General features: G+C 52.9%; 2 protein-coding genes and 2 pseudogenes across 21 annotated transcripts in view; 1 reads left to right on the forward strand and 3 right to left on the reverse strand.

The window, feature by feature from the left end:
- FAM90A1 (family with sequence similarity 90 member A1) lies at positions 1-6,879 on the reverse strand. The gene is made up of 6 exons (XM_024344990.3): positions 6,332-6,879; positions 4,637-4,793; positions 3,512-3,690; positions 2,818-3,017; positions 2,251-2,359; positions 1-1,586 (listed from the first exon to the last, which is right to left on the reverse strand). The coding sequence occupies exons 3-6, from the start codon at positions 3,632-3,634 to the stop codon at positions 624-626; spliced, it is 1,395 nt and encodes a 464-aa protein (XP_024200758.2). The 5' UTR covers positions 3,635-3,690; positions 4,637-4,793; positions 6,332-6,879; the 3' UTR covers positions 1-623.
- Positions 1-27,886, forward strand: part of LOC129136506 (putative glycosyltransferase ALG1L2) — a 164,484-nt gene that overhangs the window by 47,332 nt on the left and 89,266 nt on the right. For 13 of the 20 annotated variants that reach the window (XR_010147965.1, XR_010147963.1, XR_010147961.1 and 10 more), the window contains one exon: positions 5,250-27,705. Coding sequence is in view for 2 of the 20 variants with exons in the window: in XM_063785446.1 (XP_063641516.1) it covers positions 6,558-6,696; positions 8,236-8,350; positions 9,362-9,506 (399 nt within the window). In the remaining 18 variants the exon portion in view is untranslated. Of the gene's footprint in view, positions 1-5,249; positions 27,706-27,886 lie in introns of those variants that run through there. The other 7 variants (XR_010147966.1, XR_010147972.1, XM_063785447.1 and 4 more) reach the window with 6 other exon arrangements.
- LOC112204104 (putative protein N-methyltransferase FAM86B1) lies at positions 11,093-21,867 on the reverse strand (annotated as a pseudogene).
- LOC748466 (putative protein N-methyltransferase FAM86B2) lies at positions 12,967-17,557 on the reverse strand (annotated as a pseudogene).

Below are 27,886 nucleotides of genomic sequence, written 5' to 3' on the forward strand. Positions count from 1 at the left end.
ACCCCTTCACTTGGAAAATCAGTTAAACACAAACACGGAATGAGAGTCAAAAGACAATATGTCATCTTTTTGAGAATTTTATTCACTTCAAAACAAATTCAACACACCTATTTACAAAGGCATCCCAGAGCCCAGTTTTCGAGGCTGAGGAAAGACCCCGAGAGCGCTTTGCACAGCACGCTTCCCAGCGTCCGAAACACTGCTCTCAGGGCGGGGCACAGCGGAAGGGCTGCACCTCTCAGGGTTCCCTAGCTTTTTCCTTATTCAGTCGTCTAGAGAGCAAATACACAGTAATTCCCCCGTTTCCTATTGACGTCCCAGCGGAAGTCTGACTCCTGCGCGTCACGCAGTTTCTGAGGCAACGAATCACTGGCACGGAAGCTTTTCCTGGCGCGTTTCCGGAGAACCACGCGAACTACAATGTCCCTCACCAGAATTCAACGGGGCAGGGTCCCTGCATCTGCTCCCTGCCTGGCCTGGGCTCCCACATCCACAGAAGCGCCACAGCCGGGGAGCTTCGGAGTCACCGCACAGAGTCTGCTCTCTGCTCTGCGCTCCTCAGTCCCACAGTCCCCTTCAAGTCACGGGAGCTGGAGGCCAAGGAGCCCCTGCCACCTGCAGTCTCACTCCAGGTCAGAATCGCTGTCCTCTGAGGAGGAGGGAACCTGAAGGTCCTCATAGAGGACGCTCGGTGGGACACGAACACAGGGACCCTCAGACTTCTCTGACACATGAGGGCTCTGAGCGAGGAAGGCTCCCGGCTTCTCAGGAGAGTGAAATGAGGGGGCCGTCAGGAGGCTGGAGCTCCAGCGTCCGTTTTCCAGTCTCCGAAAGAGCACTCTGAGAGGCTGGGCCCCATCATGGCTGGCCGCTGGGTGATGGGACATGGTGCAGGCCTGGGCAGTAGGCAGGCAAGGTCTGCTGTGCAGAGGCTGCCGGTTGCCGCTAAGCACCTGGGCGGGTGTCCTCGTGCCCATCTGGGGCGACGTACTTGGTCCAAGTTCGGTTGCGGCTGGCGGAGGTCGGAGATTCTCCGGGGCCCCCAGCTCACCTCCCTGGATGGCGCTTTCGGGGATCTGGAAGGGACCCTGTCTCGGTTTCTTGGGGAAGTTCAGGCAAGCCTGAATCGGAGCCTGGGCAGATCTCTTGGCTCCTGGCCCGAAGCTGAGATTGGAGCCTAGGCCCAAGCTGTGTGTGGCGGCTGGTGGGCAGGGCTGTGAGGTCACCTCAGGACGTTTGTCTTGTGCCTGGGGGCTGATGGCCTGGAGCAGGCCGTGGGTTTTGGAGGCAGCCTGGGGAACTTCTCGGCAGCCACCCTCAGGGCTGCTGTGTGTCGGCTTCACCACGAGGAGAGGCTCGCGGCCCTGGTGCCTGACTGCAGGCTGAGGGATGTCGGCCGCAGCCCCTGTCTGTCTTTCCTTTGGTCCAAGACTTGAGGAGGAGCTCAGACTGGCTTTTCTGAGGGGAGACAGTGAAGCTAAGACGGAGCCCCTGTCAGACATTTCGGTAGCTGAGCGATCAGAGAGGACAGGGTCCACGCGCGGCCTCTTACTGGTTGTGTGGACCGGCATTGGCCCGCTTGCAACCTGAAAGAGAGGAAACAACACAGGTTAGAAGTTCCTCAGCATGGAGCCAACATGAAAATCAACCACATCCAAAGACAACGTGCACACGCCATGAAATTCTTAGTACAGTATCGACAGGCGGTCCTTGGAAGTAGGGACAGACCCTCCACCTGAGTGCTGATCAGGACAAGAAACATGAAAGATGCGCTCTCGAGCTATGTGTAGCTGATCTAAGCACACCATTGTTCAAAAGATTGCGTCTTAGGCATTAGCTGGATCAAAGCGCCTCCACTCAGCCTTCCATGAAGTGGAACCGACTGATGCCCTTCCGAAGGCAGGTTGGTGGCTCAAGGGTACTCAGGACGTCTTCTCTGAACATATGCATGTTCCTGGGTTTAGCCTTCTCCACGTTTGGGGCCTCTGAGGGACTAATTTCCTCATGCCGCTAGGAACGTGTTGTTGGCAGGCTTGCCATAATTGGACAGAAAGAAAGCAACAGGAAATACGGCATCTTCAGATGCCTTCGCCTGGAATCAAATTGACCTGGAAGGATCGTGGAGTCCCTGACCCCAAGAAGTCAAGAAAGAGGGGTTCCCCGATTCCCTCTCGCAGACGGGAAGCTGAAAGGAAATCAACCAGGGTGACCTAGAGGAGAAAAAGACCAGGGGCCCAGGGTGACCCTCACCCTCAGATAATCAGAAGATTCCGTGGATCCTTTTTGATTTGGCAGCGGCTTCTCTGGAGGTTTCCCGGAAAATATGTGGAGGAGAGCCTTCCTCTGCGGGTCTTGTGGCCTGCAGAACAGAAAAAGGTCAGGCCGTGCCCCCTGGTTTTCCCCAGGAGACAGGGAGAACCCTGTCTGGGGCCCAGTCCCATTCCGTGTTTTGTGATACCGAAATGGACATCTGGTGCCCTTTCCGCCTCTGCACCTTCCCTCACGTGCCAACCTTCCCATCCTCCAGGTGGCCCTCAAGGCTTCCCAACTAAGGACTGTGATTTGGATTCCATCACTTTTCCCCCTGTCGTGGGGAACCTGCACGAAGCGCCCCCGCCCCTCCCCGTCCCGGAATCTCCCAGAGCCAAAGGAGCTCTTGGGTGTGGAACTCCGGAGGACACAGAGCTCCGGTCTGTTTCTCTGCAGCGTTCCTTCCCTGGCCCGGAGACGGAAAGGCACACGGTGTGCAGGTGCAGAGACACCATGTCCTTAGGAGGCAGTACCCTAAGAGTGGTGAAAACCACTCCCACTGCTCACCTTGGTCTCTCTTCCTTCTCTCCCTTATCCTTGTTCAAGGGCCCCGGGTTCGCTTCAACCTGGGGCTTCCATGGTTTCAGGTTTTCCTTCCCTTCCTTTTCCCCACAGTTCGGTGGAACCAGGGCTGCCTTCCAGCACTTCATGGGGCACCTGGTACTTCTGGCCGTGTGGCCAAAGGCCTCACAGTTTTTGCACTTGAGCTGTGGGTGGAAAGGAAGTGATGTCAGTGAGTGAGCTGAAGCCACAGGCACCGATCCCACGTCAACATTGAGACGGATTGTGAATTCAGAGCTGAATAAGGATTCCAAAGAGGGGACACCGGCATGGGGGCCGTTAAGTGCTGGGACAGTTCGGATACGATGTTCCCTCCCAAAGCCCATGTGACGGAGGAACTCTAAAAGGCAGGACTCAAGGTTCTAAGGGGCACGATGGTGAACCCGATGTCAACAACACAGCCAAACGTGGCTACACAGGACTCTAAGTAGAAAGGGAGGTTGCCCCCAAGAGTCTCTCAAGGGGCCTGTCGGGCCAGGGAGGAGGTCCCAAGCCACGCCCACCTTGGATGGGAAAAGCAACCTGGGTGGTGGTGACAGAACTCTTTGGAATCCAACCCAGTCTCTGAGGACCGTGTGACACCCCGTCCCCCCGCCCCCACCCCCACCCCGATACCCAAGAGATCCAGGGCTAGACTTACCCTGGGATCTTCTTCATCGGGCGGGGGAGCCCTTGGCCCAACTGGGGCCCTCCGCTGCTTCTGGAGGGTCTGGGCTCTCACCAGTCTCTTTGCCCCAGGTTTGGGGTGACGACGTGCCATCATCTTCGTCTCCTGGGGGTTTTATGACCGCCTTTTTCAGGGGTTGATTGTCGGGTCACCTGAAACACACACAAACACACACATGTCAATGGTTAAGCACATTGGATATTCACACACCCACAGGAAGCCCCCCGCTAACTCCTTGCCGGTGTGGTCATGAGGAGACCTCACCACCAGTCGGTCAAATCTGTGGAACACAATGTGCTGTGTGCATCCTCAGATATTGTGTGTTCCTCTGCCATGATTACCTAGTCTAAGAGTAAACCTCGCCTGCCACAGGGCCCGTGCCTAGGTATGGGGAGTTGAGCTTTCAACCCCAAACTAACAACTGATTCTGGAGACTGGACTTAGGTCTATCACGATTCACTCCGGTAGAAGACACGATGACTCTATCTCCCTTGACGGACAGAATGATCGAAGCCACAGGGCATGGCGTGTGTCACCCTTTGGCAGGTCTGTTTGAAATCTGGGATAAGGGATGCCTCCTGTCACAACTTGAATCGCTACTCTTGCCATTTCATTAGGCAACTTCCAAACACAAATTCATAGAGAGAAGTTATCTTCCTCTCTACCACACTAGCAGGTGATGGTCTTTCCTGTTCTATCGTTTTGGCTTTAGCTCCAGCCCCTTTTTATTTATTTTTCTGGTATTTTACGCATGCCACACGAATTCATCTAAACAAATGGTGAACAAGTGCCATATCGTATCAATGTCTTACATGGCTGAAGGGCAAATCACCCTTTTTTCCAAAGTCCTTTTTCCATTTACCCACCAGTTCAGCATGCTGCAGTACATTTCTTTTCGCATTCCCACCTTGGTCTTATCCCACACATGGAGACAGAAATGCTTTCTCGTTTTCTGTTCCAAGAATTACTAGTAACGAGAACACATCCTACCCCATCAGCAAGCCCCAGTGTGATCGCTTTCTTTCGGCCTCCTTTGTCTCTTTTCCCCCCCACCCCTCAGGGATTGCATGAAACAAACAACTGTTCAGTGAAACTAACCTGAAATTACACGTCTACTTTCTTTCCCCGGCTGGTGCTGAGATGGGCAGGTGCTGGAGCAGCCCCGCTGGAAGCGATGCAGCATCCAGGAAGACGGAGGAAGGGGCGGAGAGGGACCTCTGCTTTCCAGGCTGCCTTTTATACTGCCTCTGGTCACCTGACGTGGAACGTACCCTAACCTAATCAGTTACATGCACGTTAATTACAATTAACTTAATCCAATTACATGACCTGGAAAGGTCTATCTGCACAGCCCACTCTAAGATCATGTCCACTGCTGACAGACATTCTAAAACCTACTTGTACAGCTGCAAGCTTTGAAGAATAGATGTTCCCCGTCAGACATGTAACACTGGTGCCTGTACCCCGTCTTCTTTTCCATCTTTTTTGTTTTTTTGTTTTGTTTTGTTTTGTTTTAAAAAATGTGGTAAAATAGACACCTTTTAATTGGACCATATTTACTCTATCTTGACGTAGGCCTCAGTGTCATCAAGGAGATTCTCCTTGACATGCAGTCACGGCCATGATCCATCTTCAGAGCTTCTCTTTCTTCCCCATGGTAGGTCTGTCAGCAGAGAACCCTGACCACACTCTCATGTGTTTTCTCCTCCAGGAGGCGCTTGGAAACCACCGTGAATTGGACCGCACTGGGAAACACAGATGAAGAAAGTCAACACCGCTTTGTCCTTCAGTGCCTGGCTCCTTTTTCAGCTCGTCTTGCAACTCCAGGCATTGGAGTCCAGGGAGGGGCACGCCGCCTTTACCCTGTGCTTCCCACGATCTTGTCTCCTTAATCCTCACTGCAGCTCTCTGCCATAGGGTCTTATACTGCTTTACATGTGGGAAACTGAAGCTCAGAGGGTTTCACAGCAGGGCAGGGAGGCCAGATGTGAATCTGTACATACCAAGCTTTCTAATTTTTCAGTAGTTTCCAAGCATCTTTTTTTTTTCTTGTTTCGTCATTGGTGTCTTTTTTTTTTTTTTTTTTTTTTTTGAGACAAAGTCTCTGTCACCCAGGCTGGGGTGCAGTGGTGTGATCTCAGCTCACTGCAACCTCCGTGTCTCACATTCAAGCAATTCTCATGCCTCAGCCTCCCAAGTAGCTGGGACTACAAGTGCCCACCACACCCAGCTTATTTTTGTATTTTTAGTAGAAACAGGGTTTCACCATGTTGGCCAGGCTGGTCTTGAACTCCTGACCTCAGGTGATCCACACGCCTTGGCCTCCCAATAAGCTGGAATTATTGATATGAGCCACTGTGCCTGGCCATGTCATTGGTGCCTTAACCAAGCCTCTTTTAATTTTTCAAACTTAAGTGCCCCTGTCCCACAGTTACTGCTGCTGAGCCCTTTCAAGGTGAGTCAGTGAGGAGGGGGAAAAGCGGAAGCGGTGTGGGAAGAGGCGGGGTCTGGGCCAGCTGCTGGTCCTGCTCTCCTCCCTCATCTGGCCTCTAGGCTCCTAGGAGTGGTTTGGAACCTGCGCCATGTGCTCTGGAGGCTGTGTCAGGGCAGGCGCGGCTTGGAACCCGCACCATGTGCTCTGGGGGCTGTGGCAGGTCAGGGGCAGCTTGGAACCTGCGCCATGTGCTCTGGGGGCTGTGCCAGGGCAGGGGGAGTCCTAGTGTCCCCTGCGCACAACACAGACAGAATGCTGGGTCCACCCAGTGGGCGGTTGGGTGCCAGGCCAGTGCTTACCCCGCCGTGTTTGCAGCTCGAGGCCAGCTGGCTGCAGGTGCAGGGCTATGCATCAGGGGTCAGGGTGCACACATCCCTGCAGGTCTCGGGGCTCCTGGGTTGCTTCTGGAAGGGCCCAGATGGTGCCTGACTGGAGCTGCTGAGGGGTGGAGCTTCTGGGAAAAGGATCCCTCCTAGGGGGAGTGTCTTGGGCCTGGGGCCATGTGGCAGGGACAGAGACGGGTTCATGGCAGTGTCTGCTCCTCTCTGTGAAGGCAAAGGGCCTCTGAGGGAGTATTACAGCCGCCTCATCCACCAGAAGCATTTCCAGCACATCCAGGTCTGCACCCCCTGGCTGGAGGGCCGAGGACTACCCCCGCTTCTAGGTGAGAGGCCAGCAGGAGGCTCAGGGAGGAGGCGGGGCCTTAAGCAGGGGGAGCAGGGGTGGGCAGGATGTACTTTTTCTGAAAAGGTGGCTCTGGAGGCCACTTGAGGACAGAACCTGGGCTCTGGCTGAACTCCCGGGAGGAGGCTACTTCCTGGTGTGCCAGCCCCTCCCTGCCAGGTGGCCCCAGAGGCCCTTTACCAAGGGGTTTGAGGAGGCCACGTCCTTTCAGTCTGCCCCGCCCTCCATTCAGTCCTCTTCCTTCCTGCAGGAGGGCTGGGCCTGGGGTTGGGGCCACTGTTGCCTAGGTGTGGGAGGGCAGTGGCTTTGGGAGGTACAGGGATGATGTGTCAAACAGCGTCGCCTCTCCCAGTGCGATGGTTCTCCTTTGCCTCCATCTCTTTCCCCGTTGATTTCTCCAAGTGGGGAGTCGTGGCTTGGTCCTGATGCGTCTCTAGAGCCGCATCTTCCAGCTTCGAGTGAGCAGAGCAGTTGGAGGCTGAGGGCCTTTTCCTGGCAGGATTCTCCAGCTAGTCTTTGTTTTAGACAGTCTTGCTCTGTTGCCTAGGCTGGAGTGCGCGATCTCAGTTCATGCAACCTCCGCCTCCTGGGTTCAAGCGATTCTCCCACCTCAGCCTCCCAAGTAGATTACAGGATTACAGGAGCCCGCCACAGCAACTGGCTTATTTTTGTATTTTTAGTAGAGACAGGGTTTCACCATGTTGGCCAGGCTGGTCTTGAACTCCTGACCTCAAGTGATCCTCTCGCCTTGGCCTCCCTAAGTGCTGGGATTCCAGGCGTGACCCATCATGCCTGGCCCCAGCTAGTCTTTAGAAATGTTAAGCTATTTGGCTTTATTTTCACACTGACAGCTGGTTTGTGGTGGGTGTGCTGTGGTTTATTATTATTATTATTATTATTATTATTATTTTGAGATGGAGTTTCGCTCTTGTAGCCCAGGCTGGAGTGTAATGGCACGATCTTGGCTCACTGCAACCTCTGCCTTCCCGGGTTCAAGCGATTCTCCTGCCTCAGCCTCCTGAGTAGCTGGGATTACAGGCACCTGCCACGAATTAGCTTCGCTAATTTTGTATTTTTTTTTTAGTAGAGATGGGGTTTCACCATGATGGCCAGGCTGGTCTTGAACTCCTGACCTCTGGTGATCCACCCGCCTTGTCCTCCCAAAATGCTGGGATTACAGGCGGGAGGTGAACCTGGGAGGTGGAGGTTGCAGGGAGCTGAGATTGTGCCACTGCATTCCAGCCTGGGTGAGTGAGACAGAGTGAGACTCTGTCTCAAAACAAAACAACAACAACAACAAAAAAAATTGTGGTTACGTAGAAAAAGTGTCAACTTACATTTTCAGATGTCCCAGCCAGGCCGTGTGGCTGCTTGGCCAGTTTAAGCCACTTGTAGTTGGGGCTGTCGGGGGCCTTATCCAATTTTCACTCCCCTCGGGGGATGTTGCCTCACTGTGCTGGGAGGATTTGTGTTCTCAGGGCAGAGACCAGTGCTCTGACCCACCCCTCTTGCCTAGCAGGGTTGGTGGACCTGGGTGTCTGTCTGGACACATCCTCCAGTGGCCTGGACCTGCCCATGAAGGTGGTGGACATGTTCAGGTGCTGTTTGCCTGCGTGTGCCGTGAACTTCAAGTGGTAGGAGCAGAACCCGAATCTTTCTGGGGATAGCTTCACAGATCCACCGCTGAGGGGGAAGCAGTGCAGAGTGAGCTGCCCACAGTGAGGCCCTGCCCCTCGGTCAGTCCAGCACACACTGGAGGCCATGAGGAGGAGCCCTGCGGTTATGTGGCTGGGCTGAGCCTCACTGAAGTAGTTGCTTCCATTTAGAGCTCATGTTATATTTAGGTTGGTACAAAAGTAATCATGGTTTTTGCCATTAAAAATGGCAATTACTTTTGCACCAACCCAATATGAAAAAAAAAAAAAAGCACCTTAAATACAAGAACTCCACTCAGGGCTTTTGCTCCTAGAGTAGAATTGGCGGGAATTGCCTGCAGGCTTACATGGTTTTCTTTCTTTCTTTCTCTCCCACCATGTCCCTTTTGGCCAAGCTCATATGGTGGGTTTGAATCAGTTAAATGAGTGTCATGCTGTGGCCTCACTCCACCCAGCATAGACGGGTGTTTGGAAGGGTGGCGTTAGAGGAGATTCTAGAAGCAGTAGCCTCAGCACAAGTTGAGCCCTTGGCCCCTGCTCAGGAGCCGGCCCCTGGATGGGATTCAGGGATGCGAGCCCCTCGTGTGAGCTGAGCTCAGGGAATGTCGGGATCAAATCTGGTGTCCTAGAAAAGTCATCTTTTATGTGCTGAACCAGTCCCCAGGGGGTTGCCATTACTTGTTCCATGGCCATGGAATTAAGAAAAACATGCAAAAATAATTCTTCAGTACTTGAAGAGCATTCAGCACAGAAGGTACAAACCTTCCTTAAGGCTCCCTCCTCAAATCAGTTTGGTCATTTTGATGTGCACCCCCCCAGGCCTTTATACCCTTCAGATGCCAAATCTAAGAACCAGCTCCCAGAAACCACACCCCCTGTTCCAACCCCCAGCCTGGCTTGAGCGTGGGGTGGGTGGGAGCCCAGCAGGGCACCCCAGGGGTCTGGTGTCTTCTCCAGGCTGCTCTCAGCCTCTCTTGGTTCTCTCTGCAGTTTACATGAGCTGCTGAAACATGAAGAAAACAGCCTGGTCTTTGAGGACTCAGAGGAACTGGCAGCTCAGCTGCAGGTAGCCATGTCTGCCACCACACCAGGGTGGGCAGGGTTCTGGAGACTGACATCGAGCCACGCTCCCTGATCCCTGCTTCACACAGCCAGGGTGGGACCATGGGGGTCCTGGTGGAAAAGCTAGGGAGGGAGCAGAAGTCACAGAGGCTTCCTACTCTGCTGTCCCATTTTGGTACAGTAGGCTCGGGAAAATTAGGACACAACCCCACCTGCTCTCTGGATTTCTGGAGCTGACACTCCACAAATGATGCTGGAGCCGGGTGGGCTGGGCTGCAGTTTAGGAAGTGATCAGGATCAGGTAGGTGCGTGGGCAGAGGGAACTTCTGGGATCAGCCTTGAAAGATGGGTGAAATTCTGCAAAGGTTACTTGTTTCTTATTGCAAAAAGTAATACACCATTCTTGTCAACAGAATGATTGGGAGGATTTTCAGTAAAGGTCCAGATCAGAAGTCATTTAGACTGGGTCCCCCAGTCTCTGTCAGAACCATGGTACTCTGTTGTGGTGTGAAAGTAGCCACAGATCATCTGTAGATTAAGGGGTGTGGCTTTGTTCCAATAAAGCTTTATTTACAAACACAGGCTGTGGGCTGGATTTGGCCTGCAGGCTGTAGTTTGTGATCCTTGATTCAGACAGTTTAGCAAGGCTGCAAAGAACACCCACACCCCCTTGTTACCCACAGATGGGTGGGACTGTGTTGGCCAGAGGCCGAGAGGAGGGTGCTCACAGGGGAACGTACAGCATGTAGAGGCCGGAAGGTGCTCCAGGGCACCAAGTGTGGGAAAGTGGGACATACGGGGAAGTTTCCAGAAAGCATGATGTCAAGTTGGAGGCGGAGCGCTGCTGGGGTGTGAAGGGTCTCAAGTCCAAGTGAGGGAATTAGGGACTTGGGAGGGGTTGTTGTTGGGTCGGGGAGCTGGGGTCATCCAGGTGGTGACCTGGGATGGGGTGGGGACAGGCAATGAGGTAAGCTCTGCTCTTTAGCATTTTGCAGATGCTTTTCTCAAACTTTCCTGATCCTGCAGGCAAGCTAAACCAGTTCCGGAAGAACCTGCAGGAGTCGCAGCAGCTCTGATGGGATGAGAGCTGGGTGCAGACTCTGCTCCCTTTGGTTATGGACACATAACTCCTGGGCCAGAGGCTAAAACCCCAGAGCCCCTGCTGTCCTTCCCGCAGCTTCTTCTTGGAGTCTCAGGGCAAACCCTTTCGAGCAGCGCCTCCCAGTGGCCAGAAGCTGAAATGACGGCAGTGGTGCCACCTGGTGAATGACCCGGGAAGCTGTGATTGGCCCTGATTTCTTCTTTGGAGTCTCCGAAAGGCTTCCTGTCTTCTTCTGTTCACACCCCATGCCCCTGCTAGCATATTACTGTTCTATGACTTCCCTGTGACCTCTGCAGTACTCCTCATCCTGCATTTGGTCTCCAGGTGTCACCTTTCTGCCGTGTTCCTAACACTTTGATTCCTGTCTTGAAAAAAGCACCTGCTGCACCATAAGCCCTGGGATGTGGCAGCTGCAGCGGGCTTGGCTTTGTGAGGAACGGAGTGTGTCCAGGGATGTGGCAGCTGCAGCGGGCTTGGCTTTGTGAGGAACCAAGTGTGTCCACGTTGGGGGAACGTCATACGTGATACACACGTTTTTATTTGCACGAAGAAAATGCTATTTTTGGAGCCAGAATTTTCATGTCTGATTTATGGTGATTTTCTTAAGAACCGGAACTACTGGCAGAAAGGCGGCACCCACACGCTTAGATAGCTGATGTCTTATTAGAGGGCAGTTTGTGGTTCCTGATTTGGAATTTAACAATCTCCAAACATTCCAGTCCAATGAAAGTTTTAGCCGCTTTCCCATATAAAAATTCTTCCCACGAGAGTGACTTGATTCTCACAATCCCGTTAGAGTCGTGTGTGAGTCCTACAGTGTGAGGTTCAGCATTGCCATCTCCAAGTGCTCTCCGTAGGGTAACAGTTTCTGGTCATGATGAGCTTCCGCTTCCCATCTGATCCCGGCCCGGCCTGGAAACAAAGCATGTGTTTAAGGATGGCGGTGTATGGGGACAGGACATGAGTGTTTTGTGTGGGGCTGCTAGGACAGGCCTGGTGGGGTGGGGGGTGTCTAAGTCAGTTTACTTGTTTCACAGGTTCCCAGGCCCACCCACGTACCTAGAATTGGCCTCCAGGATGGGACCAGACATCTGGTTTTGCATAGAAATGGCTAGCAGCAGGAACCATGCCGCTGTCCACTCTCTGCCTGCGTCTGCCCCAGCACTTGGCACAGCAGGACAGAAGCAGAGATCTGAACCCATATCTACCTGGCTGCTCAGTCAACTCGCTCTTCACAAAGCTTAGAAAGTGGCCGGGCACAGCCACACTCTGTCTCAAAAAAAAAAAAAAAAAAAAAAAAAAAGGTTGGTGGGGGCTTATACTATGTGTGCTGCTTGGCACTGTTTTTTTCACTTAAAAGATATTGCAGGTGTTTTTTCACGTAAGTATCTGAAGAAAGACTTCCTTTTTTTTGTTTGCTTTTTTGAGACAGGGTCTTGCTCTGTTGCCCACGCTGGAGTGCAGTGGTGAGATCAGGGCTCACTGCAGCCTCCACCTTGTGGGCTCAAGCCATCCTCCCACCTCAGCCTCCCAAGTAGCTGGGACTACAGGCGTGTGCAACCACATCTGGCTAGTTTCTGTATGTTTTGTGAAGACGGGGTCCCACTATGTGGCCCAGGTTGGTCTTGAACACCTGGGGTCAAGTAGTCCTCCTGCCTTAGCCTCCTAAAGTGCTGGGATGACAGGCCTGAGCCCCGCGCCCGGCCAGCCTCCTGTGCGAGGTTGTGCGTGTGCGGGACTCTGTCGTGGAACCCAGTATGCCTTCGTATGCTGGCTTGTTTGTTGACTCTGTAGTTAACGGGCTGCCCCACGTGGGCAGGCACTGGGTCGTCTGTGTCTCTGTGTGCAGGCAGAGGCTGCTGCGGGTGCATCTGTGCACATGGCTGCCAGGAGGGGCTGTGCTCAGGGGGAGCTGGGGCAGAGGCTGGTGGCAATGGGGGGCTTGGGTGTAGTGTGGAGGCACGAGAGCCAGGTGGCTGGGCTGCAGTCTGCGGGAGCTCGGGGGTCGCTTGGCCTCTGTGTGTCCCAGTGTCTTTGTCGGTGTGATGGGACAATGACAGCCCACCCTCACAGGTGCTGGGGACTGACAAATGTCAGGTCTGAGGACAGTGGCTGGCCCACTACGGGGCCAGTTTCCCTTCTCTATAGTCACCCTGCTCGTCTTCCATCAACTGGGTGCTCAGGACAGTGGCATGGTGGATCCGCCTGTACAGCCTGTGCTCCAGCATCTTGCAGGCCACAGCTGTGTCCAGCCCTGACCCCGACTGCCCCTCCCGCCACCTCCATTTTATAGATGAGGAAACCGAGGCCCAAGGGCTTAGGGAACTGTGCTCTGAAGCACATAGTAGGGCTGCTGGGCTCAGACCCTCCCTCCCTGTGCTGAGCTGCCCTCCTCCTGCCGCAAGCCCCCCACACCCCGAGCCCACCCTGCTCAACGGCCTGTGCCCGAGTTCCCTGCATGGTGTGGGAGTGTGGGACATCCTAGCTTTTCCCCGGCGCCCAGTTCTTTCACTTCCACTGGAGTCCTGCAGGGACAGCTCAGGGACCATGCAGGCCCGGGTGGGCGTGGGGGCTCAGCTAGCTTGGTGGTGAACAGCTGGCACGTCTCTGGGTTGTGGACGGTAAAGGCCATGTAGACCTCAGGAGTCCGCTTGTGCTCCTGGCAGGCAGCCAGCCTCCACAGGACCCCGACCAGCGACACGATGGCTTCTGGGCAATACAGCATGTCTACGGTGAAAGCTTCAGGTTACTGAAAGGGACAAGTGGAAAGTTCCAGTTCATGCTGACCTCAGGAGCAGGGCAAGGCCAGAGAGGCAGCGGTCCTATGAGACTATTAGATGCCATTTGACTATTTGGGCCATTAGATGGAAAGGCAATTACTTGGGTGAAAAAGGAGAACCCTTAGTAGAGAAAGCTGCAAAAGACCGAAGCAAAAGAAAAAAATCTCCAGACTCACTGGTGTTCCTTAAAAAACCAGCTCTGGTTCTCGGCCTATCTAGAGGGCTTTGAATGACAGAAAGCCTGACCCTGCCGTGAACTTCGTGTTTCAGGTGTCTGCCGATTGGTCTGCTGGCTTGCAGGGGTGGGCCTGTGTCCCTGGCCACCGCTGGACCTGTGGTTTTCAGGGCTGGGACCCAGGACCACAGGCAGAGCTCTGCTCCACCAGAGAGGGGACTGAGTGTGCTGGCAGGGGCGAGGGGTTTTTGGTGACCCAGCCAAACACCACCTTCTCTCAAGGGCCCTGTCCTCGTCCCTGAAGTGGTTGTTTTCCTCCTGTGGTCTCTGAAGGACACAGGGCATGGCTCTGGGACAGAGCTATGTGCCGACGACTGTAACGGGAGTATGCCTGTCTCCAAGAGGGCTGTGGCTTGAAGGTCACCTTAAGAGGCACCCCTGTCCTTTGATGTCACCCTGGAGGCCCAGAGTAACTCTTCTGGAAGCCCCATCATGTCCATGCCCGACAGCGTCCATTGTTCCCTTTTCCCAGAGCCAAGAGCTGGGTAGAGCTGCAAGGACACCACCTGCACAGGATGCCCGGGGCTGGGCATTACCTGCTGCAATGACAATATCTGGCTGGAAGGCAGAGAGCTGATGGACCATCGCTACGTCCTAGTCCAGCTGGGCCACTGTCACCCTGGGGCTGTCTAAGTTGGCAGTGATGTCTGCCTCTAATGAGAGGCCATTGAGAAGTACATTCCCTCGGAGCTGCTCGAGGACCCGGCTGTGAGGGTCGCTGAAGATGTATGCCCAGGGGTGGCACATCTTGCAGATGGCAAGGCCTGTGAGGCCGGCACCACTGCCAAGTTCAAGGACAGTCCTGGCGGGAGGAAAGGGGACCGTGTCTTCGACTGCACCAGGGTAAGCCTGCCTCGGTGCCCTGCCCTGTGCCCCGAGGTCACCTGTTAGTGAAGGCTGCCGGGTTCTCGATGGCCCATTCTGCAAGGTGGCGTCCCATGTGACCAGGCCTGTGGTACCGTGGGAGATGATGGCTGTGCTCTCAGAGAGTGTGACCGAGCCTCCCGAGGGCTGCACCAAGAGAGGGCGAGAGAGTCAGTCCAGCGATCAGAAGGTAAGTGGCTTAGAAGACAAGTAGCCATCCACCACATGGCTGAATAAACCATGACAGGACCAATCGCCACTCAGCAATGAGAAGCAGCTAACTGTTGACATACCAACAGCTTTCACGGGCCTCAAGGGTGTCACGTGGCATGAAAGACACTCATCTCAGGCCACACAGGATTCCATTCATCGAACATTCCTGAGACAATGGAATTCTGGTGATGGAGCACAGGTCAGTGGTGGCCAGGGGCCAGGTGTGGCTATGAAGGGGTGGCTGCCTTGTGATGATTCAATATGCTATGTTTTTCCTTTGTGGTTTTCTGTATCTATGTTTTATCTTATTTTTTTTTTTTTTTGAGCTCTGTCCCCCAGGCTGGAGTCAGTGGCACGATCTTGGCTCACTGCAACCTCTGCCTCCTGGGTTCAAGCAATTCTCCTGCCTCACCTGCCCAAGTAGCTGTGACTACAGGTGTGTGCCACCATGTCCGGCTAATTTTTGTACTTTTTTTTGAGACACAGATTCGCTCTCGTTGCCGAGGCCGGAGTGCAATAGCGCGATCTCGGCTCACTACAACCTCCACCTCCCGGGTTCAAGAGATTCTCCTGCCTCAGCCTGCCGAGTAGCTGGGATTACAGGCGCCCACTACCACACCCCGCTAATTTTTGTATTTTTGGTAAAGATGGAGTTTCACCATGTTGGCCAAGCTGGTCTCTAACTCCTGACCTCAGGTGATCCCCTTGCCTCAGCCTCCCAAAGTGCTGGGATTACAGGAATGAGCCACCATGCCTGGCCTAATTTTTGTATTTTTAGTAGAGACAGGGTTTCACCATATTGGCCAGGCTGGTCTCGAACTCCTGACCTCAGATCCACCCGCCTTGGCCTCCCATAGTGCTGGGATTACAGGCGTGAGCCACCATGTCCAGCCCTGTCAAATATTCTTTGAGGATTGGGCACCAGGTCCTTGTGAAGCAGGTAGTGTGTGTCACCTATTGGACAAATGCCCAACAACTCCACGAGACATGCTGTTGTTGTTGAAGTGCTTGATTTACACACAGGGAAACTGAGGCTAAAGAAGGTTAACGGACCTCATGCCTAAGACTGCAGAATGGGTGAGTCAGGATTTGAACCCACACCCACATTTTCACTTTTTCTGTGCAGGAAGGGTATCAGGGTTGTGAGGGGGAGGAGGGTGCCCTTCTCATACCAGCAAATAGCTCCGGTGGCCCTGGGTGGACTCCTTGGCCATCAGAGTCTCTGCCAGCGCCTTGTACAGCTCATCCAAAGGCTCCGTGTGGACAGCCTCATGCTGGGGGTAGACAGAGTGAGAGCTTGTTTGCTTTTGTTCTAATCTGTAAAAATGGCCAGATGATTTTCACCAAGTTTGGAAGGGAGATTTGGGATGGAATGGTGTAATACCGGCCAGCTGATATATAAAATATTCATTTCGTTGGGCATGGTGGTGTGTGTCGAATAGTTCCAGCTGCTCTAGAGGCTGACATGGGAGGACTGCTTGAGCCCAGGAGTTCGAGGACAGCCTGGGCAAAAGAGATCTTGTCTCTAAAAAAAAAAATAATTCCACTTGGTAGGGAAACCTGGACGGGAGGGCCTTCAACAAGAGGTGTTGAGAGGGTAGGGTTAGGTGTAGTCTAGGGCAGGAGACAAGGATTCCGTGAGAGCTGCCACATGACCATGACAGAGAGCTCTGTGTTTGGATCAAACACAGAGAGGAGGAAAACAAAAGGTGCTTTTAAGTGAGCCCAGGCAGAACTGTGAGGGCGGCCCATGCTGCAGTCTGTGGCTGTCAGCAGGCTGCTTCTCCACAGCTGGCCCCGTCCTAGGATTCACAAGGCAGCAGCAGGGTACACTGGGTAACTGCTGCCCTCTCATGGTGGCACAGGGCAGACTGGCTGGTGACCACAGATGCACCCTTTTGGGGAGGACTAGGGAGAAAGCAGGTATTGGAGAAGCAGGGGATTGTTTATTTGCTAAAAGTGTGGCCCTTTCACTCAGCAGGTCTGCTACTGCCTACTAAGGAATGGCTTCTCGACATCCTCATGTCAAACCCTGCATGTTTGGGCCCGTCTTTAAAATCCATCCTAGGCCAGGTGCAGTGGCTCATGCCTGTAATCCCAGCACTTTGGGAGGCCGAGGCAGGCGGATCACCTGAGGTCAGGAGTTCGAGACCAGCCTGGCCAACATGGTGAAACTCTGTCACTACTAAAAATACAAAAATTAGCCAGGCATGGTGGCATGTGCCTGCAGTCCCAGCTTCTTAGAAGGCTAGGCATGAGAGTTGCTTGAACCCAGGAGGCAGAGATTTCAGGGAGCCGAGATTGTGCCACGGTAATCCAGCCTGGGCACCACAGTGAGACTGTCTCAAAAAAGTAAATAAACAAGTAAAAAATAAAATCCATCCTATATCAGTCAGGAAAGAGCTCATTCCAGCAGGATCAATGCAGAGAATTCACCAGAGGAACTAGTTCCAAAGGTATGGCAAGAGCTAAATCTTCCAACAGGGGCCCGTGGGGCAACCAAGAGACGAACAAGAGCAGGAAACTCCAAACTCTTCGGCGGGCAGGACAGAGGGTGTGAGTGAGGGTTCCAGTGCTGTGGGCTGGACCAGTCTGGTAGGAATGAGAATTCATATGCTAGGAGATGGGGCCCCAGAGAAGCAGCTGCTGTGGAAACCCCAGGAGGCAGAGTGAGGGAGAGACGCTGGCCTCCCCTTCTTCCCACCCTGCACTGTCTCCCATGGGTCACATGTGGCTGCAGCCAGTTGCCTGGGGAGGCCTCTGCCATGCTGGGGTTTGCAAAGCAGGCCCAGGGCCTGGGAAGGACGGGGTCTGCAGCAAGCCGGTGGGTATGCTGTCCAGCTACTGGGCGGACACTGCCCATAACTGACCTTCTTGATGAGTTCTGAGAGAAAGCACCGGGCACACGTGACTGACGGTGGGTGCTTCACACACACAGGATGCTTCACAGTCTACAGCAAAGGACAGAACGTTGGTTGCTCGAGAGCCCGTCTTAAGTCTCCTATGAGCTTCAAGCCAACACAGCAGAGGGCAAACTCCAGGCTACCCGATCCCTCGGCAAAGATGCAGATGGACACAGCGTTCTGGCCCCATGCATCTGAAGTTCGTCTTAAGATATAAGCCGTTTCTTAAAAATGCTTCCACTGCAGTGGCACAGGCTATGGCAGCATTTCTAATGCCCATTCTGAGCAGGAACACAGGGCATGTGGGCCCAAACCACCTCCCTCCCAGGGGAGCCAGTGTGAACCAGGGTTTGCAGTAAGGACAGTCGCCAACTCTCTGGCTTTATGGAAGAGGCGGGAAGGCGCACTCAGCGACTGCTCTCTTGGATCGTGTGTCCCTGGGGACAGGATGGAGGGGAGGGGACGCTCAGGGTGACTCCAGCTAAAGCCGAGAGAAGGCAAGTGCAGGATGAGCAAGTTCCAGGCAGTGGGAACAGCCTGTGCAAGCTCTGAGGTGGCCACGGGCTGGCACTTGGAAAGGAGGGCAGAGGGACTGGTGCAGCAGGAGTGGGGACAGTGGGAAAACAGGAGCCTGGAGGGAGAGGGAGGAGACGGTCCGCAGCGCCTGCTGGCTGGGAGGGATGCAGATTCTGCCCAAGGGCAGCAAAGTACCCCACGCCATACACAGGCTCTTCATGCTGGTGCTGATTTTTCATTTTTTGTGACACAGTCTCGCTCTGTTGCCCAGGCTGGAGTGCAGTGGCCCGATCTTGGCTCACTGCAGCCCCCGCTTCCTGGGTTCCAGTGATTCTCCTGCCTCAGCCTCCTGAGTAGCTGGGACTATAGGCGTGCACCACCACGCCCAGCTAATTTTTTTATTTTTAGTAGAGATGGGTTTTTGCCATGTTGGCTAGGCTGGTCTTGAACTACTGACCTTAGGTGATCCGTCCACCTCAGCCTCCCAAAGACCTGGGATTACAGGTGTGAGCCAGTGCACCCAGCCTTGTGCTGGGTTTTAAAGCAGCTCTCCCTACATCTCATGCTTCACCACCTACCAGAGTGAGGCTCAGGGTGAAACTCAGAGCAAGGTGCAAGACAACTTCAGGTATCTCCATGCTCGAAGCCCTGACCTACTGTATTGCCCCGAAAGTCTTCCCTGCTGTGGCTGCATCTTTTCCACGTGGATAATCTTGGTTCACCTCTAGCACAGGAATTGTTCACCGGGGCTCCTAGGATGGGCTGGGTGGGTGGGGGTGGAGGATGTCTGCCTCCCCTGAGTTTGTATGGAAAATGTATTCTTCTGGTGCACTTCTTTCTGGGAGGGAGTCTATTGCTTTGTCTTTTCAGAAGGGCTCATGGCCCTTCGAAGGTGAAGACCCAGGATGCAGGGTGATCTGCACTTGGCCCTCAAGGCCAAGGTCAGGCTGTGGCTGGGCTGGGTGGTGATCCTGGCTCTCACCTGCATGCAGATGCACTTGAGTCCAAACCCCACCGTGGGCAAAGCAAGGGCCCATTTAGGTCTAGAAGAGACAGGAGTGGGCAGGACAGGCCTCATGAATGCAAAAAAGAAAGTCTCTGAGCATCTACCAAATGCTAGAAGCTGTTTTGCACCTGTCATCTCTGTTTTTGCTGAGGATGGTTTAAAAAACATTCCCTAGATTTCCCCCCTCTTGCAGATTTTTGTATATTCTGATGTCTTTGTCTAAGTCTTAGATAGAAAATGAAAGCGCAGGAGCTGTCGGAGGTGCTGACACCCACCTGCAGTGCTGACTCAATGGTTTTGTTCTTTGAAGAGGGCTGTTTTTAAAGGGTACAAGCACATCTGTGGTTCTTCTCTCAGGTCTTCCGGAGAGATTCAGGAGGCAGAGTCATGAGTCCCAGGGACTCTGGGATTCTTACCTTCTGCAAAATATCCCGCAGCAGCTCAGAATCTGATGAGTCTTTTAACTTTGCTTCTAAGCTCAGTGTGGATGGGAGAGAGAGAAATCTCAAGGGCGCATTCACAGGAACATTAAAACACGCAATAGAATGTGTTGGCAAAGCTCTATGTTATCCCTCCCTGGGGACGTGGAGCCAGTTGGAAGTGGAAGCCACAGCGGCTGAAAGCCTGACCTTCAGATATCGCAGGGTGCACCTGGATGAGTCACAGGAAGAAGGCTGACTCTTGGCCGCATGAGTCCTGGCTACTCAGCTGCCACCCAGGTCATGGGCCAGCTCCCTGGTTGCACTGATCAGCCAGGAATTACCAGGGCAGCCATGGCACCAGGGTTTGATGGGCTTGCCATCTGAGTTTAAGTGGAAATGCAGAATGTGCCCATACCAGCCTGGGTTACATTGTCCTCTTACAGGGGCCTCAAGCCCAGCAGCGAGCTTTGGCTCCTGAGTTAGGCAGACTGTCTCGGCTGGCATGTGACACACGGCAAGGCACTTCATTGCTTCAGAGCTCCTTCTATGCCATAAAAGGCCCTACAAGACCTGGTGCTAATCCCTCTCTCTGGCCTGTTCTCCCTCACCCCTGGCCCACCCTGCTCACTCCACTCCAGCCACACTGGCTGCCTTGCTGTTGTTCCTCAACCACAGCTGGCTTGTTTCCACCACAGGGCCTTTGCATATCCTGTTCCCCAAACCCTTCCCATGGCTGGCTGCTTCACCACTCAGGCCCCAGTTCAAATGCCACCTCTTTGGGGAAGGCTTCCCTGATTCCCTGACTTTGGTGACTTTTCTCCCCAGTTGCTCCATTCACCATTTCCCTGTTTTATTGGCTTTAAAGCCACTCTCATCTGGTGTTTTCTTGTTTATTCATTTATTTGTTTATTCTCTGGCTCTCCCATGCAAGCAGAGCCTCATCTATCATGGGTACTGCTGATCCATGGTGCCTGGCTCATGGAAGGCATTTATTAAACATTTTGAGACTGAATAAAACACTAGCTAACACCGACATGCATTTACCATTAGCCGGGCACTGATCCACAGGCTTTTGTACTCAACGCTGACAACAACCCTAAGAGGTAGGTATCATTATATCCCCCATTTTATTAATAAGAAAACAATAGCACAGAGAGATGCAGTCACTTGCCCAAGGTCACACAGGGCTAGGGGTTGGGCCAGGATTCGAAGCAGGCTGGCTGTCTCCTGGGTCTGAACTCTCAACTACTTCACCCTAATCAAACAATCCCTCTGGTCAAATGTGAGTGATAATAATAGTACCCACCTCGTGGGTGTTGAGGGTGAGCCCAAGTTAGCATTCAGTGTGGGCATGTGAACAACTATAGTCAATATTGAATGGAGACCTATGATGCTTTTATGAAGGTTTCTATTTTGGGTTAAAAATGCACAAATTTCTCCTGACCAGAAATGATCCCTGAGTGCTAAATATTTTATGTCAATGGAATAACGCAAATGATTAAGCAACACCCCATAAAATGGGGCAGACCCAGGGAGGAATATATATCCAAACTGACTCATCCCTGTGAGCTCACCGCACATGAATAACAAATGGGGCCGGGTGCATTAGGCCCCTCTGCTGGCAGAAGGGAGGCTGCTGCCTGCCATGCGCCTGTGCTGAGAATGGCAGGTCCCCAGGGAGAGGAGAGGCCACCCCCTTCTCTGTCTCTTCCATCACAGGCGTGAAAGCCTCAGCGCATGAGCCAATTCTGTGCAGTGCTCGACATACAGATGAGAACACTGAGGCACAAGGGACAGCCTGTGACCTGGTCACCGCGCTCGGGAGGAGGTGGTTACCCGCGGGCCTGAGGGCACTGACTTTTTAGAATGGGCGAGCGCAGCTGTGTCCCAGTGACCAGAACGATTACTGCCTTTAAAAAGTCGTGAAAATGATCGTGAACTGTACCCCACACCGAGCGCGCTTCTGCCCCCCAAGGCGGTGGAGACATCCCCAGCTTCCGCCGCCAGCTCGCGGGGCAGAAGGGGTGCGAGCAACTCTGGCCAGGCCCCAGGGATGGGAACCGGGTCTGGCGGCCCTGACCGGGGAGAGCCCAGGAACTCACGTGGCCGGAGCGCTGGGGGTTTCAGCACGGAGACCCATCCCGTCTGCCCCTGGACTCCCGCGAGCCCCGCGGGCCTCTCCGCTCGCCCCGCCGCCCACCTGCCAGGGGAAGGAGCGCAGTGTGCGCGCCGCCAGGAAGCGGCGATCGAAACCCTGCAGCAAGAGTTCGGTACCCGCGTTCTCCTCGGGCGCCATGACGTGGGCGGGGCCGCAGCGTTGCCGGGAGACCTGGAGGAAGCCGGGCCTGGACTGAAGAGGGGGCGGGCCCAGGGCAGTGCGCGGGGGCAGAAAGGGGGCGAGGCCTGGGGGGTAGGGTCAGGAGGTGCGTCCTGGGCGGGGGGACTCTAGGGCGGGGCCAAGATGAGCGTTAGGAGGGCGGGGCCTGGGGTGGGGCCAGGATGAACGTCCTGAGGGCGAGGCCTGTGGTAGGGCCAGGATAAGCGTCGTTGGGGCAGGTCCTGGGTAGACCAGGTTGGCGGATCCTGGGGCGGGGCCAGGATAGGGCGATCCTGGAAGCTGGGCTTCGGAAGCGTCCAGGTTGGTGGCGTCCTGGAGGCGGTGCCTTGCGTGGGGGCAGGATAAGAGTCCTGGAGGCGGGCATTAGGGCGGGGATAAACGCCATTGGGTTCAGGAGGCGGGACTCAGAGCACAGCCCAGGAGACAGGTCTTAGGGCGGGGCTAAGGCCAGACCCAGAGAAGGGCTCAGGAGGCGGGGCCGGGGCGGGGCGTTGACTATGTCGTAGCACATGGCCAGGCGGTGCGCGGACTCTGGGAGGTGAAGCTTAGGACGGGCCCACGTGGGGAGGGGCCCAGGGTCCGGGAGGCGGTGCAGAGTCAGGGCTGGGCTGCGCTCAGGAGGCGGGCCCTGGGAGGCGGAGCTTAGGGAGGGGCCGGTGTCGGGAGGGACCCAGGGACTGGGAGGCCGGTCGGGGCTGGGCTCAGGGGCCGAGACCTAGCTGGGCTTGGGGCGGGGCTGAGAGGGAGCGAGGGGTCCAGGATCCAGGGAAACGGGGAGGGGTTTGAGGAGGGGATCGGAATGTGGCTCAATTTCGGGAGGCGTTACCTGCGGAGGGTTTGAGGCAGGCCCAGGAGCGAGCCCACGGTCTGCTGACGCGGGGCCAGGGTCGGGCCCCAGGATCCGGAGCTTCGGTCGGAGCCGAGTCCGGGTTTGGGGCCCGGGAGGCGGGGCCAGTTAGGGTGAGGGTCCCTGGGATCGACGGGTCAGGCCTTGGGCTAACGTAGGCACTCGCAGTTCCTCCGCCTTCAGGAAGGTCTTTTTAGCAGGGGCCTTACGGGTGCGCGCTTCGGTCCTGGAGGCCTTAACCTAGCCTCTTCTACGTCAGCGCCACCCGTCTGGGGCCCGAAACGAGGGAGCTTTCCCTCTGTCCCCCAGCCTTTGGACTATCACCAAACAAGCCATTCGTTCATCAAATACTTATTAAGTGCCTACCATGTGCCTGACAAGGGAGATGTAACGGTGCGAAAAACTGGGTGTGGTCCAGGCCCTCCAGGGGCTCAGGGGCTCGTGGAAGAAGTGGACATTGAAGTACTTATCACACAAATGAGGATAAAAGTGCGATAGCGATATCTGCCACGAAGGTGAGCAGACAGAGCTAGCGGGGCTTGCAGGAGGAGTTTTGATCTTGCAGGGACAGGAAGGAGGAGTTAGCTCGTGCGGGGTGGGATTGGGGGTGGTGGTGATATAGACGTGGGGACAGAGTGGAAAACAACAAAAATATAATTATTTTAGTTCAAAGTTATTGTGTCTTGAGTTGAAAGGCAGGGCAGTTAGCAACACAGTTCAGATTTCAGTACTGCCCCTGAAATCTGAACTGTGTTCAAAGTCTAAAACTTTTACCTTAGCAAATTCCTCATAAAACTCCATTTGGAAGAGTCCCGAGAGCTAATTTGTTAAGTATACTTGCAAAAGGTAGCTGAGGAGACAGATAAAATCTTATTACCTCTTTCAGATGAGAGGCACTTGAACCCTGCTCAGCTGTGAGAATAAGAGAGAGGAATTAATTCTAATTGAATACAGTTGTTCTCTTATAGCTGTTGTTCCCCACCAGAACCAAATGAGCGCAAGATCTGACGAAGAAAAAAAGGTTCATCTTTTATTCTCCCATACCCTTTCATTTAAATCAAGAGGATGGGATATGGTTATTGCTGTGTTTTTAGACAGAATCAACGGTTTCTGGCTCTGAGATGTTGCATACACCCTCTCAGTCCCTGTATCCTGAGATGGAGTCACCTGAGAATCCACAGCAAGTCCTAACCAGGGATGGGTCTGGGTGATTAAGGAAGGTTGGCTTCAGAACTGGGCCAGGGGCACTGCTTTGCTTTTGCTGTTTTGATCAGCTCTCTGCCTGCAGGAGACAAGGAAAACCAATGGGAACAGGTTAGTTATACTCATAAATCCTGGGCTTATTTTATTAACTCACATAATAGCTATTAATTGTCTTTCCTCCAAGGAGCAAAAGGGCATATACGGTCAATGCCATAGTAAGTAACACTGTATTATGTTATACTAAAATATTAATTAATCTAGGTTGGTTCAGTCTTTCTTGAGTCCATAGATTGGAAGCAGATTGAGGAAGGACGCTGGCGGACCACAAAGCTGAGCCATGCACACAGAAGAAATCTTTTTTTCTTTTTTTTTGGAGACAGAATTTTGCTCTCTTGTTGCCCAGGCTGGAGTGCAATGGTGCGATCTCGGCTCAGTGCGATCTCGGCTCACTGCAACCTCCACCTCCCAGGTTCAAGCGATTCTCCTGCCTCAGCCTCCTGAGTAGCTGGGATTACAGGCGTGAGCCACCCTGCCGGGCCACTTCTGTATTTTTAGTAGAGACAGGGTTTGAACACGTTGGCCAGGCTGGTCTCAAATTCCTGACCTCAGGTTATCCACCTGCCTCTGCCTCCCAAAGTGCTGGGATTACAGGCATGACCCACCGCGCCTGGCCAGAAGAAATCTTTATCTTGGTGTGCAGTCTCTGGTGATGGACAAATGTCATCTCTCTTGGATCTGAATCTGGAAGGATCAAGGCACTGAAGGGATTTTTTTGTTTCAGACAGTCTCCCTCTGTTGCCAGGCTGGAGTGCAGTGGCAGGATCTCAGCTCACTGCAACCTCTGCCTCCCGGGCTCAAGGGATTCTCCTGCCTCAGCCTCTCGAGTAGCTGGGACTACAGGCAAGCGTCACAACGCCCAGCTAATTTTTGTATTTTTAGTAGAGACAGGGTTTTGCCATGTTGGCCAGGATGGTCTCAATCTCTTGACATCATGATCCACCTGCCTTGGCCTCCCAAAGGGCTGGGATTACAGGTGTGAGCCACCATGCCCGGCCTCACTGAAGGGATTTTTTTAATGTCACGTGGCTCTCACAGGTGCGGTGTGTTCAGGAGCAAGTGAAGATTACGACGGATGCTTAAAAACAAACGTAAAATTCCAGGTGGTGTTGCTATGGGGAGCAGCATTAGGACAATCTGAGTGGTTTCAGTTGCAAGAGTGTGCGTGTACGTGCAAGAACTACAGTCAAGATTCAACTTCTGGCTTTGAGGGTCTCTTTAATAACAGTAATAGCAACCTAAGTCAGTTTAACAGTATGGAATGGTTGCCTTTTAGAAGTTAAGCTATGGGCATGGAAATTCAATCAGTACATTGAAGTTTTTCCTTTATCTCTTCTATGGTTAATGGTTTCTGCAGAAAAGGACCAATTGATTTCTTTCTAAAACGTTGCTTCGGGGTGTAGAGACCTTTATAGGTCATGTTTCAACTTACAGAAAATTTTATAGTTCAAATATAAATTACGTTCCATGTGGACTTTGTAATAGAATTTAAGGTTAAGTAAAGTTTCCACTTTCCTTAGGCTGTTTGCAGTGCCCAGCAGGCCCCATCATATCGAGATGGAAGTTATGTTAAAGGAGGAGATTGGTCAGGGATGGGCAGAATAAGGAATATGGGCAGCTCAGGCTAATGATACAATGATTATGATGTAGAAAGAGGGTCAGGCATGGGATAACGCCTGTAATCCCACTGCCTTGGGAGGCCAAGACAAGAGAATCGCTTGAGGTCAGACCAGCCTGGTCAACAGAGTGAGACCTAACCTGTACAAAAAAAACACACACAAAAAACAAAAAAATTAGTCGGGCATGATGGTGTGCACCTGTAGTCTCAGCCACTTGGAAGACTGAGGTCAGGGGATCCCTTGAGCCCAAGAGTTTGAGGCTGCAGTGAGCTATAATCACATAACTGTACTCCAGCCTGGGTGACAGGGTGAGGCCCTGACTTAAAAAAATATTGAGTCAGGGAAAAAATTTGAAATCTTAATCCTCAGTACCCAGGAATATGACCTTATTTGGAAATAGGGTCTTTCTAGATGTAATGAAGTAACGATGAGTCATCCTGGATTGGGGGCTGCTGGTGAGGGGGCAGATGCAATGACTGGTGTCCTTATAAAAGAAGAGAATGAGGGCCGGGCATGGTGGCTCATGCCTGTAATCTCAGCACACTTTGGGAGGGTGAGGTGGGGGGATCACTTGAAGTCAGGAGTTCGAGACCAGCCTGGGCAATAATAACAATAAAAAAGCCATTTTAGATTCCAATCCACTGAAAGAAAACTGTCCCTTAGTTAATGTCATGCTTATTGGATCCATGAAGTCTTTGAAAATTTAAACTACAAGGACACTGCTCTCTGTGGTGGTGGAGAGAATACCAAGGATTTAAAGATCTTTAAGAAAGAGAATGTACAAAGCGTACCCATTGGAAACAGCAAGATGATGATAATCATACTGACAGTAATAATAAGCTCAAATATATAGAGCTTACTATGTATCATGAATTGTTCTGAATTCTTTATACATATATGTTACCTCCTTTACCCTCATGGCAGCCCAGTAAAGGCGCCATTCCCCATTTTACAGCTGGGGAAACTGAGTTACAGAGCTTTTCTGCACTGAGTCATCAGGAGCAAATGCTAGATCAGGTAATTGAACCCAAGCAATCTGGTTCCAGAGCCAAACAGATGTATTTTTTATGGCATAAAAACATATACATACATTTTTAGGGGAAGGGTGGGTGTAGGATGGGATGAGGATTCTGGGTAATTGCTTGGTAAGTGCCAAATACCTTTCTTGTCTGTCCCTCTTTTCAAATGATAAAGTAATGTCAATTGCAACACTTTTTTTTTTTTTTTTTTTGAGACAAGGTCTAGCTGGAGTAGAGTGATGCAGTCATAGCCCACTGCAGCCTCAAATTCCTGGGCTCAAGCGATCCACCCAAATCAGCTTCCCAAGTAGTTGGGACTACAGGCCCACACTACTGTGCCCAGCTAATTATTTTAATTTTTGCCGAGATGGCAGGTGGCGGAAGGGGGGTGTCTTGCTATGTTGCCCAGGCTGGTCTCGAACTCTTGACCTCAAATGAACCTCCTGCCTCAGCCCCACAAAGCTCTGGAATTATAGGTGTGAGCCACTGTGGCTGGCTACAATACTATTTATTTATATTTTGGACCAACAGATATTCTAGCCTATAAGAAATGTGATGCTCTCTGTACATTGAAGAGTTGGTCTAATATTTGTCCTGGTGGATACAGAAATTGCCTGTCTGCTCCGCTCTGGTTGAAGAAACCAGTCCGACTGTCTCTGAGGCTATGGAGCAGTCCATCAAGAATGAAAGCCCTCTGCCAGGCACATTGGCTCACACCTGTAATACCAGCACTTTGGGAGGCTGAGGCAGGTGGATCACTTGAAGTCAGGAGTTCGACACCAGCATGGCCAACATGGTGAAACCCTATTTCTACAAAAAATAGAAAAATTAGCTGGGCCTGGTGATACGTGCCTGTAATCCCAGCTACTCAGGAGGCTGAGGCAGGAGAATCACTTGAACTTGGGAGGCACAGGTTGCAGTGGGGAGCTGAGATCACACCACTGCATTCCAGCCTCCGCGACAGAGCGAGACTCTCTCAAGAAAAAAAAAAAAAAAGAATGAATGTCCTCATGATGGCCTCAAGCACGTTGGTCCCTGAAGAGAGTCAAGGAAGGCCCACTTTACTCTGCACTGCAAAGCAGGCAGGTGAACAGGATGAGAAGTGGATTCAGTGAGAGGCATTTACCCAGAGGATTTTCTGCCTAATGGTCAGTTCAGCAGAAGATTAAACTGAGCACAGCATCCTGTTCCCTCAAACCATCTGGTTGGTCAGTGGGGAATGTTCTTGCCTCGTTAAATGTCCTCATGCTACTGTCAAGATATCCTGTTACAAAACGTCATAAACCAAGTTTACAAATAGGCCAGGTGATTGTGGAATTTCTCCTTGGC

This window comes from Pan troglodytes, chromosome 10 (genome assembly GCF_028858775.2).
Source record: "Pan troglodytes isolate AG18354 chromosome 10, NHGRI_mPanTro3-v2.0_pri, whole genome shotgun sequence".
Taxonomy (NCBI): Eukaryota; Metazoa; Chordata; class Mammalia; order Primates; family Hominidae; genus Pan; species Pan troglodytes.

What these genes read in the sequence shown, in the direction of transcription:
- FAM90A1 (XM_024344990.3), bottom strand. Translation starts at nt 3,634, where the DNA reads ATGATGGCACGTCGTCACCCCAAACCTGGGGCAAAGAGACTGGTGAGA. An exon ending in GAGAAGGAAGAGAGACCAAG is followed by an intron (nt 2,360 to 2,817) that starts GTGAGCAGTGGG and finishes TCTGTTCTGCAG; the next exon opens with GCCACAAGACCCGCAGAGGA. An exon ending in AATCTTCTGATTATCTGAGG is followed by an intron (nt 1,587 to 2,250) that starts GTGAGGGTCACC and finishes CCTCTCTTTCAG; the next exon opens with GTTGCAAGCGGGCCAATGCC.